This window comes from Pyricularia grisea (assembly GCF_004355905.1).
Source record: "Pyricularia grisea strain NI907 chromosome Unknown Pyricularia_grisea_NI907_Scaffold_2, whole genome shotgun sequence".
Classification (NCBI taxonomy): domain Eukaryota; kingdom Fungi; phylum Ascomycota; class Sordariomycetes; order Magnaporthales; family Pyriculariaceae; genus Pyricularia; species Pyricularia grisea.
The window spans coordinates 1,326,849-1,342,389 of NW_022156717.1; the positions used below are offsets into that span (position 1 = coordinate 1,326,849).

Consider the following 15,541-nt stretch of genomic DNA (forward strand, 5'->3'; position numbering starts at 1 on the left):
AAGGCTACCATGGCATCTATATAGCTGAACAGGAGGGCAAAAGTTATTGCAGTTTGATATTTGTAGAAAAGTTTATAAAGACAAAGAAAGTGCGGCGAAAGTTTTTGCCAAAAGATTAAGAGCCATGGCAGCAAGAACGCTGTCTAGCCCCAAATTTGCCCCGATAGAACCCAATCCTAGGGGGTTTTTGGTTGCGTTTGTTCCCCATCGATTTCGATCCAATCCTTCTCTTTCCAGCCTTATAGAATCGCTATGCCAGCATAGGGCGGAGGAATTAACGATAATCGGGCGGAAGACGGGTACACCCCCGTCTCCCTAAATATATGTAATTCAAGAAAACCTCTTTTTTCCTCCAGGTTCATCTACCGGGGGCCTCAAAGCCCGTCGAGACCCAATGACCCGGCAAATGCCATAAACTATCCAATTATCTTCCTTGACGATATGTATTGGCGCGTCTCATCTCGTGTCGTTTCGATAGCACTTTCAAGTCGTTCCAGCTTTCCATAAAGTCGTTTTTTTAACGTCGCTCCTGGGCAATGTAGTGGCAAAATCCTCTTGTGGTAGCCCAGGTATGCGAGGTCTGGCATTGAGTTCCCCCCTTATTGTGCATACATCGGCGGATACCCATGAACCATGCCGCCCTGCATCGGCATACCGCCGTTCATAACATGATGCTGTTGGTGTTGATGGTGTTGCTGCTGCATCTGGCCTACTCCCCTCGATGTGAAGAGGCCAGTCAACTTTCTTCCAACGCTGGGCTCAAGCTCCGTCCCATCCCTGGCAATCTTCACCTCTCTGTTCGAGTTCCATGGGTTCCTGATGCCTCTGGTACGATAGAACGGTAGCCGCGCAACGCTCAGCCATTCGATCTGGAATGGCTTCCCCCATACCTTGGAGTCGACACCACCTGTCTCGCCGCTTTTGGTGCTAACCGTGTCGTCGGCCGCTGCTGTGGTTGTTGTCTCGTTGCTGTCAACCCCATCGGCGTCCTCGGGAGGGTCGGCCTCCCAGAATATAGTGCCCCGCTCCGAGTCGTCCATTATGCTGCCCTTTGGCATGTATTCATTAGCCTCGGTCGGTATAGCCTTTGGTAACGCCACGTCGCTGGCCGCCTGTGCCTTGGGCGCGAACTCGACCGCCGCTGCCGGGTCTTCGTTGATTTGGGATGTCATGCGAGCGTAACCAAAATATTCTCCAGACTTATTAGCCGAGAAAATCAAATAGACAGATTCAGCGGTCTGTTAAACAGTTAAAGGGTCACAAGTTAGCGTTTCTGACAAGCCTGCCCAAAAAGGAGCACATGGCTCCTCGGCTTCGGGTGGTGGACAAACCTCATAAGCCTTGTTCAAAGCTTTCTCGTTGTGCGCCTGGGTGGCCCAGATCCCTGTCTTGATGCTTTGTTCGAGGTCTTCGACAGTCAAACTCTTGAGAATGAAGTACTTCTCCTTCTGTGGCACAGATCGGTCCGGCTCCACAGGCGCTGGCGAGGCGACCTTGGGAGACGAAACATTTGACGATGTTGTCACATCCTCAGTTGTCGTCACCACAGACACCGCATCGCCCTTGACCTCCTGAGAGATATTAGACTGCGGGGCCGATGCAGCCGGTCCAGTCGGAGCTGTAAGCCCAGTGGCCCCTTCAACTGTGCTCTTGCGCAGCCGGCTGACAAGCCTGACCGACTGAAACTTGGAGTCGTGGATTTTTTGTTGGGCCGAAATGCAAGCTTCTTCATCCTTGAAGTTGGCGAATGCACAGTTACTCTTGGATATAAGGAAAAGTGACTCCAATCCAGGCGCCTCCTTGCACACGTGGTACACTAGGCTCATCAGATCAGTCTGCGGTGGTAAGTTTCCAATCCAGATAGCATGTCCTAAGTCGTGAGGGTTCGTTTAGTATTCTTGCGGTATGTCTGTAACGCCGCGTCTGTACTCAGAGGAAGTCGACGGGGTATGGATGTGACTGACCACTTTGTCTTGGCTTTCGAGGCGGACCACGAACGACGTTGGATTGCGCTTCAAACCTAGCCCCTATTTCATGTCATTGTTACTGCGTTAGCCCGGCCAAAAAAAAATTTTACACAGTATTCCAGTAGACTCTTCTTCATCTTTTACTTACCATCTCTGGGCTGTGACTGTTCCGTGTTGTCACCGTCTCTCTGATCGCCCACCTGACTTTGAGCGAGGCGAGGATCGGCATGTTGCATAGGACTTGCCAGTGGGTACGGGCCTGCAAGCATCGGGTTCTGTGACATTGGACCATGGTTTTGAAACTGAGCACCCTGCGGATAGTAATATTGCTGTCCTTGCGTGTGTGGCTGCTGATAGAGCGCCATGTTTGCTCTGGGTGACATCGAGCCCCGCTGATGATGATGATGCTGCTGCTGCTGCTGCTGCGGCGAGCCCTGCATTTGCTGGGCGTAATACTGGGGCGGCAAACCATGCTGCTGTTGCATATAATACTGAGGAACTGGCATGGAACTCATAGTGCCGTTGCCATGAGCCTGTGGCATCGGCTGGGCATTACCGTTGGTATTGGGTGGACTACCATACTGATGTTGCTGCTGCTGTCCTGGCCGGTAGCTGGGATGGGGGAGAGCATGCATCATAATACCCATGTTGTATGGCCCTGACAGGCCGCGACCAAAGGGTTGTTGCTGCTGTGTCATGTCGTACTGGGATGCGAACGCATGTTGCTGCTGGTGGTTGTTGTAGTTGCTGTGCTGCTGCTGAACCTGGGTAAACTCTTTCCCGGAGCCCGGAGGAAGAGTAGCATCACCCATTAGGTATGTCGGTATACAAGGACGCCAAGAATGAATGTGAGAAGGGAGAAGGAAAGGTTGAGGAACCAATTCACTTTGCAACTTGCCCGCCGAGGATCAAGTCGCGATGGTGACCTCTTGCCCAAGCCTTCACAACAACAACCGGCGTTTGCTGGGTTGAAGAAAAATGAGCGGGGTGACTGGCAAGACTTGAGTGAGGATCTGTATACGTTATAGGATTGTGGCGCGAAAGAAGGCTAAAGGTGGCTGCATCAGTGGAGGGATTAGAAAATAAATATATAAACACAATGTGGAATTCAAGAATGTAGGGATGGAGACAGAAATAGTAACTCACAATAAATGCAATGCTCGGCGACAATTCGAAAGTGCGAGGCCGTTGTTCGCCTCTGGACCCAACTTAATGCTTCCCGTAGGTAGATAGATTTTGGGGCGGGTAGAATCTCTTGCGGTAGAGATTAATAATGGGACAATTGGATTTGTGGAAGCGGGTTCAGGCAGTGCTAACTTAATGCCGTTGTTGTCTTGTTCTGTGGAACGGGGGGTGTGTTTTTTTTTTCTAACACCGAAACAGCCCTTGATCTTCTGGACTCTTTCTTCGACAGGCAGTGGCTCAAGGGCTTCATCCAATGCGGAAGCAGAGAACAATCCGAAGCGGATATGATGGCTCCGCAGCTCTGGCAACCCCCGGGTCCTGCGATTCGGCAGGCGGGCGAAGGTGGGTTGTTGCGATGCGTGAGGTTCAGGCGTCTGTGGGTAGAGGGCTGACAGACCCTAGCTAACTACCAGGGAATCGGCTGAAGGCTCTTCGGAGGCGTTTTCAAATTGGGTTCGGTCTCCCCAGGGCCTTCACGATGGATGCGTGGCTGGTGATAATAGAACCAAACCCGTGTAAATCACGGCGCCCCCAGTCACCTTTGATGGAGCTGGGAGTCCACGCGTGCCGTTTGGCCGGTGATAATGAAATGATGGCTGGGGCCTGCGGTGCGGCACGGTACTCTTGCACTCCGCCCTGGCCGAATTTGCCACCAGTCTAAGTTTTGCGAGCGTGTATGTATTGGCTGCCCCTGGTTGACCAAGGATCTCCAGTACGGCTAGGTTCCGTGATAATCCCCGCTAGGATTCTTCCCTCTTGCGCCTTGGCTACTGTCAGTCAGTCAGTATTCCGGTTTGAGAAACTTATTTGACGATCTTTGGGGTATTACACGAGGCTACCGCCTGTCAATACGACTCACACTGCAAGACTGGTATGTTTTGCACCACAAGCATACGAAAGTGGGTTGTAGTCCTAGGGTCCTCTCCTTTAACTTTTGAGGTTCAACGGTGGCAATAAGTGACAGGGAAGCTTGGCGCAGGTGTAAGTATTTGTCCGTGTAAAACGTTCAACGAGGAGAAAATGAGACAGGGATGTCGAAAGAGAAATATAAATAAAAAAAATAAGGCAAAGTAATTATGATGGAGAGATTTGTCGTTGACCTAACGAGGAGGGGAGTGTGTATAGACAAGATGAAAGAATCTGAGGCTAAGGGTGGGTGGGTGTGAAGGTGCAAGGGAACAATATCAGGGCGCAGACATTGGGTGGCACCGGAACATGGCGGTCCCAGGAGAGTACCGTAATATTTACCCCAATGCCGAATCAAGGATCACGACAATCTTTTTCCTGTTGCGATGTAGAAACTACAATAAAAAAAGTGGAAACCCCTTGAAGATGAGGGAATGCGTCAAGGACCAAACTGGATCAGTGCCGCAAGAGCAACTGGCAGGTGAGGCGATGGTAATTCATGTACGGTAATATGATACGTATTTGATTGATGTGGTACATGGGGAGGAGGTGCAGGTTCATGTGCAGCTGCAGGGAAATGATGTTGTAGTTGACAGGGTCCTGGATGAGATAGATGATGGGTTGTGTTTTCATCCTCCATGTATCAAAACGTTGGTTAAGAAGCAAGGCGGCAAATAATCACTCAGGGTAAGGGTAAGATTACCAGGTGGTGGGCAAGGTAGACAAGGGAGAATTGCAAATGCAAACAGGTAGGTAGGTCGGTGGTAGGTGGTAGGTATGTGGCATGTACGCAAGCTAAGGTACCTTTTTTTCTTTTGTCCTCGACAGACCTGATCTCTTGGCTATTGGTAGCTTGGTGAGCTACTGAAGAATTGAACAGCCAAGCCGAATGCGCTAGTGCGTTCCTGGCAGATTTAATCCAAAGGAAGATGATAAAAAAAGAAGCAAAAAATACAACTGCAGGTAATCAAAAATAAGAGGATTAAACAAGGCGTGCCGTACCAGAGATGATAATAAAAAAATAGAATAAAAAAGGGCCCCCTTACAGCAAGGGTTAAATTTGCCGCATACCCGTCGACGCAGAGAACTAGGAACTTCTTTTGTTGCCTTGTCTGTTGGCGTTAGGATCCAGCCTTAGCCCCAGATTTGAGGGTCAATCTTCTCTCGCCTGCGGCGAGATACTGACTTGTATCTGGGTTAGGTAGCCCTGCTGGGCAGGACTAACCCTGATCACATCACGGTGGTTAGTGGAGGCTTGAAATAGGTATCAAAGACCGGAACATGCAGGCTGCGAGCCCGATGGCCCAGTCCAGCGGAAGGCCTAGGGGTGGGCCTATCCGCACAAGTAGGCAGGGTCGGTCAAGCAAGAAGGCAAGGGGGGGTCGGGTAGTAAGACGTGTGGATTGGACTTGAGAGGGGGGTCACTTTGAGCCCAAGGAACTGGCGGGTGAGACGCCTGTCCACTTTATCGGACGACCAAAAGAGGAGAGATACACTAATAAGTGGTACCCGGAACTTTGAGATAATCAAGGTATTCCCTCATGGCAAGTCTTTTCGCATGTAGTAGCATGGGTAAGGTAGGTCGGTATTTGAAAGAAGTCCATGTGCTTGACTCAAAGGGACAAAAGTACCATATTAAACTCGTTTTGTGCAGCAGTTCCATTAAGGATCCAGACAGTCGAGTTGCCACATTTTTTTGATCGTTGACTGGGAAAGCGCATGTTGGAAAAGGATTTACCGCTCCAGAAAAAATCCAAGTAATTAGAGAATCAATTGATAATTGATGAACGAAATGCTAAGGAATGGCCCGCCCACCGGCGGATATGCTAAAATTCTCCGCGGGCCAAAATAGGTAGGTAGCTTGGCTTGCTTCGTAGCTTGGTTAAGCGGTAGCTTCTTTGGTCATTCGGGTAGCAAGGCCCACGGGGAGTCGCCAAAATGGTCAATGTCAGGCCATGGTGGCACTTGTTAATTGCCGGTATTGAATGTGGCTTTACAGGTACTGTTTTAGCTAGCAAGCCGTCGAAGCTAAGTTTTGTAATACAAAAAAAGTAGCCACACGAGCCGGTAAAGACAAAAAAAGTAAAAGATGGGTCGAGCAGTACTGCCTTCCTTGCTGTGTATTGTAACCCAACCCAACAGGGCTTGTTGATTGCAAACGCATTTGTTTGTTAGTGGAGTAAACTGCCGCAGAGAACACCACGCACCGCGCGGCACGCGTCAATCAGACGAGTCTGTCGATTTAGACTGTGACACTGTATGCGACATTTATCAGTACTGTCATTGCACCCAATAATGCCTCCTATCTTCATCTCACATTACTTTCAAAACGTGTACTGTTAATTTTACAGTTGCAAACTCAGGATCGATACTGTGCGATAAATTGTCGTCATTGTGAGGAGAAAACTACCTTAGGTACCTTAAAAGAATACAGAGTTCCAAGGTAAGGGATGATCCGAGACCCTGGTAAAGGCCAAGACTTACTACGTAATGGCGATTATTTCATGATTTTTCTTCTTTCTTTTTACACACCACGTTCGTTGAGAGCTTCTCATTTCAACGTAGATATGGACTAAAATAAATCGTATACATATGTAAATTTACCAACAGTCAATCTCACTAGCTGTTTCAATGAACCGAGACGCATTACCGTCAATCACTGGGTCCTCGGCAATTCTGATTTGGGCTTTGCCGTGGAGAGATTTGCAGTTTTTTAATTATTCGTGGATATACCGCCATTTCCACCCCATTCTCGCTAGCAGAGATTTTTAAACGGTATACTGCTTTTGCCTTGGCTGAACAACAGGATTACCTGACGAAGAGCTCGTGTCGCCTTGGAAATTGCGTCAGGACCCTGAATCCCGATCATGGAATCCTTGGACGGGCACCCATTCCGGTAGGGCCAGCCGCCAGGACAGGAACCTGCTGTAGTTTGACTCTGTAAACATTTACCCGCACCAAGCTTGGGCCATTGAAAGGCAGGCGCGCTGTGGGGAGAAGGTCGCGGCTGGAGGTGGTAAGCTTCCACTGCAATTTATAAACTTCCTCGATATCGTCATCGCCTGACAGTTTTTTTTTTTTTTTTTTCAGGGGACCTTGGAGCTCTGCAAGCCCCACAGGGGTCCCATTCAGCCGCTGCTTGTCTCGATTGGGTTGCCACAAAAACCCCCCACCTTCCTTCGGAAAGGGTAAGGTACCTTGCTTGCTTGTTTGTTTCAATTGTTTTGTACCTCGGTATCTAGGGTGCCAGTATCTTACGTTACCTTAGTCAGGAATTTTGGCTGCAAGCAACTCTCTTTCTAGATGCTTTAGTCGCCCCCATTTCGGCTGCGCCCACGCAATCCCAAACTTGAGCCCACCTGATGCTACAGTAGGTACACAATATTATTCCTCCGAGTCCGTCGGATGCATAGAGAACGAGTCAAGATGACGGATGTATGGCGAAAGACTTGAGTAGGGCCTACATACTCACTCACCTTACGGTAGGGTTAATAACTAATCGAATAAGCTATTGACCGCACCCAAGCCTACCTCCCTTAGTTCCTTTAGATAGGTAACTAGGTAGATATGAAAATGCGACGTGGTGCGTGCATACGCGGGCGATGGCTCAAACGGTCCAATCTCCCATGTACCTACTTCGGTTGCAGATAATACTATTACTTACAGAGAGACTAGGCGCTATAATTATGTCACTTGTGCGCCAAGGGAGGAGTCTGTTTACCACGAACCGCTAGAGCACTTGCCATTCTCGGCGACCCCACTAATGCCCTCCCCTGTTAGCCTCGAGGTTTTTCACTTTCTAGACTCCCGTCCGTTTGAGCAAAGACCCAGGGACCCATCCATCCATGTGAAGGGGCCCCTGCAGGGTCCTGATCTACTGCAACATTGCGTCACTGATGGATACCATCCGGACGTTTTGTTCCGGCGACATTGGTCGACATTTGTTGCGAATTATTGCTGTCTCTAGGCTGCCAAGTCTGGTTTAAAACCCCGATGCCCAGCGGCAGTTTTCTCAAAAGCAACGGCGTAAAGAAAAGAACTGGCGCTGTGCCATTTCTGCGTACCGTAGTACTGAAAGTTCATTATCCATACCGGTATGAAATCACACCGGGCTTTTCGCCCCCAAGGTACCTAGGTACCTATAGTCGCTAAAGGTACATAGGGAGCTGCGCCTATGCAAGCTAATGATTCATCAAGCCCTACGACGTACGGCATTGACCCTGAAAGATTTCTCCAGATCTTGGTCAGTTCATGCTCTTCTAAACCGGGGTAAAAGAATTTCTGACCAGTTTACCCGGTGTCATGGGTTATCACCAAACAGTTCTTGCCCGCAAGAGGCCTGACCTTGGGGCTTGGCACGTTCGCAAAATTCCCTTTCCCCAATAACCTACCTTAGGTAAGGTAGGTACCTACTAGCAGCTGGGTACTGTAGCTACTACCTAAACTTCTGATAGATTTTGAATTGGGACAGAGGTGTGAACCTAGCCATTGCAACAACAAGCTCATGCTCCCCTCAATTTGTTTTTGCTTACCTACCTTACCTAGGTACCGTGTGGTTACGCCAGCCACATCGCCACCTCCATATCTTCGGGCAAATTGGCGATCAACTTCCATATTGCGTTAAAGGATGTGTCCACTAGCCACAGATTCATCTCATCTGCGTGGCTTTACTTCACCTGTCGCGCTTGCCGACTTTCAAACTCCACTAAAAAAAAAACTCAGATGTGGCTTTTCAGAGCCCGAACATCAGTGTGGCAACACGTAAAAATCGACGGTGTCATTCCACTGCAGTCCCTTCTGGACCTGACAACGGTTGCACGACATGGTCCTGCAAGCCTGATAGCTGTTCGCATCAAGTGGTTTGAATACGACGAATTTTCTTTTGCCACTCGGTATTCAGGAACCCGTTCAGTCAACCCCAACTTTTCGTTTCCGTTCCCCGAGGGAAAAAAAGTGTCTCCCTCCCACAAACCAAAACCACATGAAAGTTGCCTCTGAGCCACCAATGAGAAGCTCTAAACCTCCATTCATTGCTCGCCACCCGTCGTCTACTTTTTTCTCTTCCCTTTGTTGCAACGCAAACACTCAGTACTGCAAACACGCCTGATAATGGAGAAAGTGCCAAGCACAAAGCCCATCCCATTTTCCCATTGGATCTCGATCATTCGCCAGTCGTAAAATGAACGAGTGGGCGAGCCCGCCACTTCTCATGCCAAGAACGGATGCCTATGGGCGTCGATCACATCATTCTCTCTCGACGTCCAAAGGGGGTGTTTCCAAAGGAGAGAATTTTCAAGGGTTTTGAAGGCCGCGCGTCCCTACATGCATGCCCTTGCTGCATTGAATAATTTACATTTGGCTTGGTTAAAGATTGAACGAGGAAAACAATCGATCAGATTGAAGATACCATGAAATGTCTCGGCGGGGGTTGCCTCTTGTCTGGACAAAAGTCCCGGTTAACACGGCCTACGCAAAATGCTCGGATGACGGGAGCTTACTTACCTAGATGTGGATTTGCTCACCGAGAAAGAAACGAAAAGACGGACCCGATTTATGATGGCTCCTCGGCTCCGACAAAAGGCAAAAGGCCCGTTTTCATCAGAAAGAGACTGACTTGACATCCATAATTGTGTCCGACTTGCTCGCTTCTGCTCGGCCAGTTGACCCGTTCGTTTTGACGAGCTTTTGCCAAGTAAGCATTAGATCGTTTTTGATACTCCCAAGTCCGAGCTAATGTTTTCCCCTTTTCTGTTTCTGGTCACTCCCCCCTCCCATCTTTTTTTTTTTTTTTTTTTTAATAAAGCAAAACCAACCGGTGATACCGAGTGGCAACCCGTAATTTTTGGGGGTAGTGTCTTTTGTTATCTCCGTCGACCCTGGCTTGGTTAGCGGAGCCGCGATGTGTTTGTCGAACGATTTTGCGGCTTGACCGGCTTCTTTTTGGAAAGCAGCCCCCTCGGAGGTGCAGTTTACATGTGAACATGTCGGCGGGCTTTCCCCCGGGCGATGGGGAACGCGCTGTTGGGAATGAGGGCTTCTTGCCCCTCTCAAGGCCTGGCACTCGGCGGTTGGGAGTAGTGGGCTATCCCCTTGAGCGTAAGAAGACGGACAGGCCTGGATCTTTGGCCTTGCCACCGGTCTGTTAACCTGACTGTAAGCTTCGATGATTATACGCTGGACTAAGGATAATGAGATCAAGGTAGGTTTTGAGCTTGCTTTGGTGTTGTGATGTCTTAGCAATATACCCGGTGTAGCTTCTTTTTATGTCGATGGTGGCAACTGCTTGCGCCCTGAACTAGCCAACGTATGAGAAGATCAGGATTATTATCTCGACCACGAGGCATATGCAGTCTCAAAATAGGCTACAAATTGATGATACGATACCAAGGGAGGATATTGGTAAGATAATCAAGTGAATAATAAGTCCCAAAACCAAAGAAGAAAAAAAGAATAACCACATTTCCCAATCGGGTTTTATCCCGCTTCCTCTTCTTATGTGTCTCTTGCAGCGTGGCGTCCCGTCCGTTCCACCATCGCCTTGAACTCGCGAGTAAACAGGTCCATCAAGCCGGCATCCAGAATACCCTCCTGCCAGTTGATCGAGACGCAGATGGTACCACTCTCCCTGGCGCCCGCCACGCTGAGCGCAAAGGCGTCGCCGCAGACGTCGGTGCCCTGTGAGAATATGGTGCGTGTAATGCGCCACGACGGCTGCTGCTGCTGCTGCTGCTCATGCTCGGGCGCGAACCCGTTTGACCCAATGGGCTGCGGCACGATGCCCACGTTCGAGATCTCCCAGGTGCCGGACCGCGGCCTCGCGGCTGCGGCGAGCCAGCGCGTCCGCCAGTCCCCCGAGTAAGGAAGCAGGCCGGCGATGTCGTCTCTGGGAAGGGTGGCCTGCTTCTGCGCGAGGGTCGACTTGATCTCGGCGGCGACGGACCAGACCAGCTCGTCCTCGTCTGCGCTGGCGAGGACACTGGACACGGTCGGGCCGGAGAACAAGTGTCGGTGCGTCGTCACCATGGGCACCAACAGGGCCGACTCGTCCACCCCCGCGGCCACGGGCCGGGTCATATAAGGGCGCAGGCTGATGGGGGTGTCGGCTGCGAAGCTGAGGCCCGAGGCGGTCTTGTCCCCGTCCGGCAGGACGCGGCACAGGCTCACGAGGACGAGGGCGTGCAGAAGCGGCGTCAGCGTCGTCTGGTGTGCCCTGCAGGCTGACCTCAGGGCCCTTGCTAGCTCGGGCGTGATGCTCACGAGCCGCAGGTGGGTTTGGTACGGCTCGGGAGCCGGTGGAGCGCCTGCCCAGGGCGGGGCGGTTCCGGACAGCCACGCGGGAGCCATGTCTTTGACGACCTCCTTGGCCAGGTAGAGCCACGACACGTCGAGCTTGACGAGCTGGTTCATTTCCGGAGCTAGGTTGGGCCGGTGGGCGGAGCAGTCCAGGACGCCGCTCTCGGTCGACAGCTCAGGTGGGGGTGGGAGCTGCAGGGAGCGGAGGAGGAAGGCGTGGAAGCGAGCGGTGCCTCCGCCGTCGGTTATGCTGTGGTGTACGGCAAAGACCACATCCAGGAGCGGCGAGCCTGCACGTTGAACGACGGTGAGTTTCCACGGCGGTTGGGACGAGACGTTGGGCCAGAGCTTGCCGTGCTCATCCTGGAGGAACTGCATCAGGGCAGGGTCATCGCCGCCGCCGCCGCCGCTCTCGTCATCATTCTCGCCATGGTCCAGCGAGACGAACTCGAGATGGTTACCCCTGATGTCGATGGACGGGACGGCGACGAAGCTGGGGTTCGGGGACGACTCGTCTGCGATTGCGATGCGCAGACTCGGCAGCTCGAGGACCACGCGGGCCAGAGCCGCCTCGATGACTTGCTGCAGAGGCTGCCTGCTGTCGTTGCCCGACTTCGGTGCCTGCTCGTATCGGCACGTGTTGATCACGCGGCGGTAGAAACCCAGGCTATGGCGGCTTGACGATATTGTCTCGCTAGGCGGTCCGACGGGTTGCTTAGCATGATGTGCGTGATGTTTGAGAGTCTCTAGAGGAACTAGGTCTACTACTCTAGTTCTTGTTTGTCTTGTCTACATACTACTTGCCGAGTGGGCGGAGGAAGTTCTCGGGAGCCATGATGCATGAGATGTTAACCCCAGGTAATGGTAGTATAAGAGATGGTGGGGATTAATGAGACAGGAACAAATTGAGAAAATTGGAACAAGGAACGCTAAAAGAGTGGAATATAAATGCCTGGTGCAAACTGCGTCGTAAGCTGTAATTTTAATCAGTTTGCTGGGTATCCCTGATGGTTGTTGGATCTAGTGTGGCAGTGCATGTGTGCAGTGCAACCTCTGAAAATATAGTGAGCCGGGGTGTGGTTTTTCAATAGGTTTTAAAGCCTAGTGAAAGATATTTCATCTTGAGATCATGAGAAGTAGACTTTGGGTTGATAGAAGTTACAATTAGTAGTGGGTGAATTTTTTTATGCAACATGAAAAGTCGTCAACAATAGCCCAAGGTGTTTGTTTGGTCGATGGTAAAAGTCAGGTTGCAATCAGGTTCCCAGTTGAAATGAACCCAGTCAGTTTGGCAGCAACTCTGTCGTCTGTCTGTCTGATGACTAAGGAATCAAAACCAAACAAGAGTCCTGTGACTCAGGTTCGACCCTTTGAAAATCATCCTTGTTCCACAGCTCCCGTCCAAGTTTCTTAAATCAACGACATGTCGTAGTTTTGAGTTGTTTGATTGTCGGTGGATTAAATATTCTGCACTGTTTTTATTGGTTTTCTTGCCTCTTGGTCCAGATCAGCACTCATCACAGTGGAGAATTTCAGAAGTTTTGCCATTTACTCGCCCAAGACTTGCTTAACATAAACAGCTACAGTGCTGACAGCGCTACGACAATCGCTATAACTTTGATTGCTCACTTAGCACCCAACGCGTTACCATTCCAACAAGGCGTCTTTTGGGGTTGGCAGTAGCTCTTTTTAACACTGCCATTTTGTTTTATTTTGTTTTTCTCTTTCAGTCGTTGAAAGAACCTGGCTTTCAGCGCTACCAAATAAAAAAATTAGACGTAGAACAAAGATCCACACCAAGGACGCGGAAAGAAGCAGCATCATTTTTCAAGCCGGCTTTTGACTTCTTGGTCAACATATCAGATAAAACAAGTCGATGGACGGATATTACGGACTTTGCTCGTCTCAGCTCACTAATCCCAGTATCCACTCATTCTCATTCCAAGTAACCTAACATTCCATCTTACTTTCTTTCCTCGTCAGCTTTACTCAGCTGGTACTTTCTTGGCCACAACCACAACAAACCAACCGAGTCCGAGGTATTGACTACTCGTTTACCACAATGGGTGGCTCGGCCTTTACACAAGCACCTTACCTCCTAAGAACACCACGTATGCCACCAGAGGTGTACCAGCACATGGTGACGCATTGCCACACGGCACTTTCCTGTCTATTTCGGACAGTGATGGCACCTGTCGAGGCACCTGATAAGGACAGTTTTGGAGACGTTGACTTTCTTGTTGCCCAGCCGATTGATGCAGATGTGGACGAATCTGCGAACATAAGAGAGCCGGAGGAAGGAATAAAGCCAAAGACTGGCGAACGCCCTGTGATTTGGTCAAAGATTGAGAATGCACTGGGGGCCGCGAGGTTCAAATACAACGGAAAGGACGCCACTGCCAACTTTGCCTTGCCTTGGCCACATGAGTATGCCAGCCTGGAGAGTAATGTGGTGGACGTGAATTCAGCCAATGATCAGCAAGTGCAGTTGGCCGATGGCACTCCAGAGCACGACGATACCCCAACGCATAATGGCGAAAACAAACTGGCAGTGCCAGATGCAGACACCACAAAGGTTGAAGAACAACCAACCAACAACAACCAAGAAGTCTCCAACTACGTCCAGGTCGACATTCGAATCTGCTCAACCGTTAAGCAGCTCCTCTGGGCCGCCTTCAAGCACGCCCACGGGGACATGTGGCAGCTCCTCGGCACCATCATCCGCCCCCTCGGCCTCAAAGCCGACGAAACAGCCTTGTACCTGATCATTCCCGAGATCGAGCCCATCAACAAGAAACGCGCCATGGTCTTCCTCTCGGACGACCCGAGCGAGGTCTGCGACTTCCTGGGCCTGCCCCACGCCGACGGACAGTGGGAGAAGCCCTTTGCCTCGGTCGACGACATGTTCGCCTACGCCTCCCAGTGCCGCTTCTTCTGGCTCTGGCCGCACACGCCGGGCAGCGACGGCACCGCCTGCGACGACCCGCTTGCGCCCACCAGGACGCAGACGGCCAACGACCGCCGCCGCATCAAGACCCGCCCGGCCTACCGCGCCTGGGTCGACGACTTCATCCCACGCCTGCGCGCCCGGGGCCTGCACGCGCCGCCGGCCCAACTCGCGCACTTGTCCAAGGACGCGCTGCGCGACCACGTCCGCGACGAGTGCTTCGGCTTCTTCCCGGCCTCGCGCGCGCTCTACGCGGCGCAGCTGAAGGCCTGGACGGCGGAGCGGCAGGAGCTCGCGGTGCGGTCGGAGCTGATCAAGAGTGTCGCGTCGGAGGAGGCGGTGGCGGCGCACCCGGGCTACGACCCCGTGCACGGCAGCTCTAGGAGCATCGTGCTGGCCGCGCTCAAGAAGATCGTGGTGGAGGGGGATGCGTCGTACGGCGGCATCGTGCCCGCGTCGCCGCTGCGCAACCCCGACGGCACATGGCGCATGGACGAGGCCGCCGCCTGGCTGAGGGGGAACTGGGCCGCCGTGGCGGAGGTCGCGTGGGCTATGCACCGGGCCAAGTGCGCTGGCAATAGCGACGCCAAGATGAAGAGGAAGGCGGAGGAGGCGGCGGGGAACGATGCCGCGGTTGGCGGGGATGATGTGGTGGTCGAGGCCGGGAGTGGCGTTGGGGTTGCGCACGTCACAGCTACTGAGCCGCTGGAGTCGTCGGCACTGTCTGTGAAATGACCGGTGCCGGTAGCGGGTGGACTTCCCTGGGTTGACGGCGGCGATGATGGCCCCGTGGGCGGTAGCGGGTCCAAGTCACCGGTGACGAGCTGCCAGCAGCGCCTTGATGACCAGCACTTGGATAAGAAGCAGGCTGTCTGAAGACGTGATGTGTGTTAGGCTCTCTTAAGAATGATTCACGGTTGATGGGACTGCAACGCAGACTGTATTTCATGGGGGACTCACGATTAACGAAGCATTAATTAATTCATCGGCTCTCGACGGGTCACAGGACGACTCGGGCTGGGAAACCATTTTCATTGTACACTAATGACATCTTGGGGATCTTCTAAGCAAGCAGTTCACGAACCTGTTGCAGGCATACTCCAAGTATAAGAAGGTTTAAGCAGATGAAAATTTGAGCAGCATTCCCGAATTACGAGATTATGGTCAAAGTGCCCAAGTCAACCCGATGCGAAAAGTAATCGTTTTGTATCTATATCAAAAAACCAAGGGAAAAAAAACTTTT

At 51.6% G+C, this 15,541-nt stretch overlaps 5 protein-coding genes across 5 annotated transcripts; 2 read left to right on the forward strand and 3 right to left on the reverse strand.

Moving 5' to 3' along the window:
- Nucleotides 1-599: 599 nt before the first annotated feature.
- PgNI_02944 (uncharacterized protein) lies at nt 600-3,240 on the reverse strand (the record flags this gene model as incomplete). Its single annotated transcript, XM_031123001.1, has 5 exons — nt 3,114-3,240; nt 2,116-3,025; nt 1,965-2,027; nt 1,332-1,870; nt 600-1,238 (listed from the first exon to the last, which is right to left on the reverse strand). Exons 2-5 carry the CDS (start codon nt 2,777-2,779, stop codon nt 600-602), a joined length of 1,905 nt encoding a protein of 634 aa, XP_030983995.1. The 5' UTR covers nt 2,780-3,025; nt 3,114-3,240.
- A 504-nt stretch (nt 3,241-3,744) lies between these two features.
- PgNI_02945 (uncharacterized protein) lies at nt 3,745-4,543 on the forward strand (the record flags this gene model as incomplete). The annotated part of the gene is made up of 3 exons (XM_031123002.1): nt 3,745-3,760; nt 3,930-4,051; nt 4,469-4,543. The coding sequence occupies 3 exons, from the start codon at nt 3,745-3,747 to the stop codon at nt 4,541-4,543; spliced, it is 213 nt and encodes a 70-aa protein (XP_030983996.1).
- Nucleotides 4,544-9,372: 4,829 nt separating this feature from the next.
- PgNI_02946 (uncharacterized protein) lies at nt 9,373-10,229 on the reverse strand (the record flags this gene model as incomplete). Its single annotated transcript, XM_031123003.1, has 2 exons — nt 9,373-9,497; nt 9,561-10,229. A coding segment is annotated over one exon (441 nt), but the record flags the coding sequence as incomplete, so codon positions are not given.
- A 44-nt stretch (nt 10,230-10,273) lies between these two features.
- PgNI_02947 (uncharacterized protein) lies at nt 10,274-12,554 on the reverse strand. Its single transcript, XM_031123004.1, has 2 exons — nt 12,149-12,554; nt 10,274-12,045 (listed from the first exon to the last, which is right to left on the reverse strand). The coding sequence occupies exons 1-2, from the start codon at nt 12,184-12,186 to the stop codon at nt 10,551-10,553; spliced, it is 1,533 nt and encodes a 510-aa protein (XP_030983998.1). The 5' UTR covers nt 12,187-12,554; the 3' UTR covers nt 10,274-10,550.
- Nucleotides 12,555-13,413: 859 nt separating this feature from the next.
- PgNI_02948 (uncharacterized protein) lies at nt 13,414-15,033 on the forward strand (the record flags this gene model as incomplete). The annotated part of the gene is made up of 1 exon (XM_031123005.1): nt 13,414-15,033. The coding sequence occupies one exon, from the start codon at nt 13,414-13,416 to the stop codon at nt 15,031-15,033; it is 1,620 nt and encodes a 539-aa protein (XP_030983999.1).
- Between the last annotated feature and the right edge of the window lie 508 nt (nt 15,034-15,541).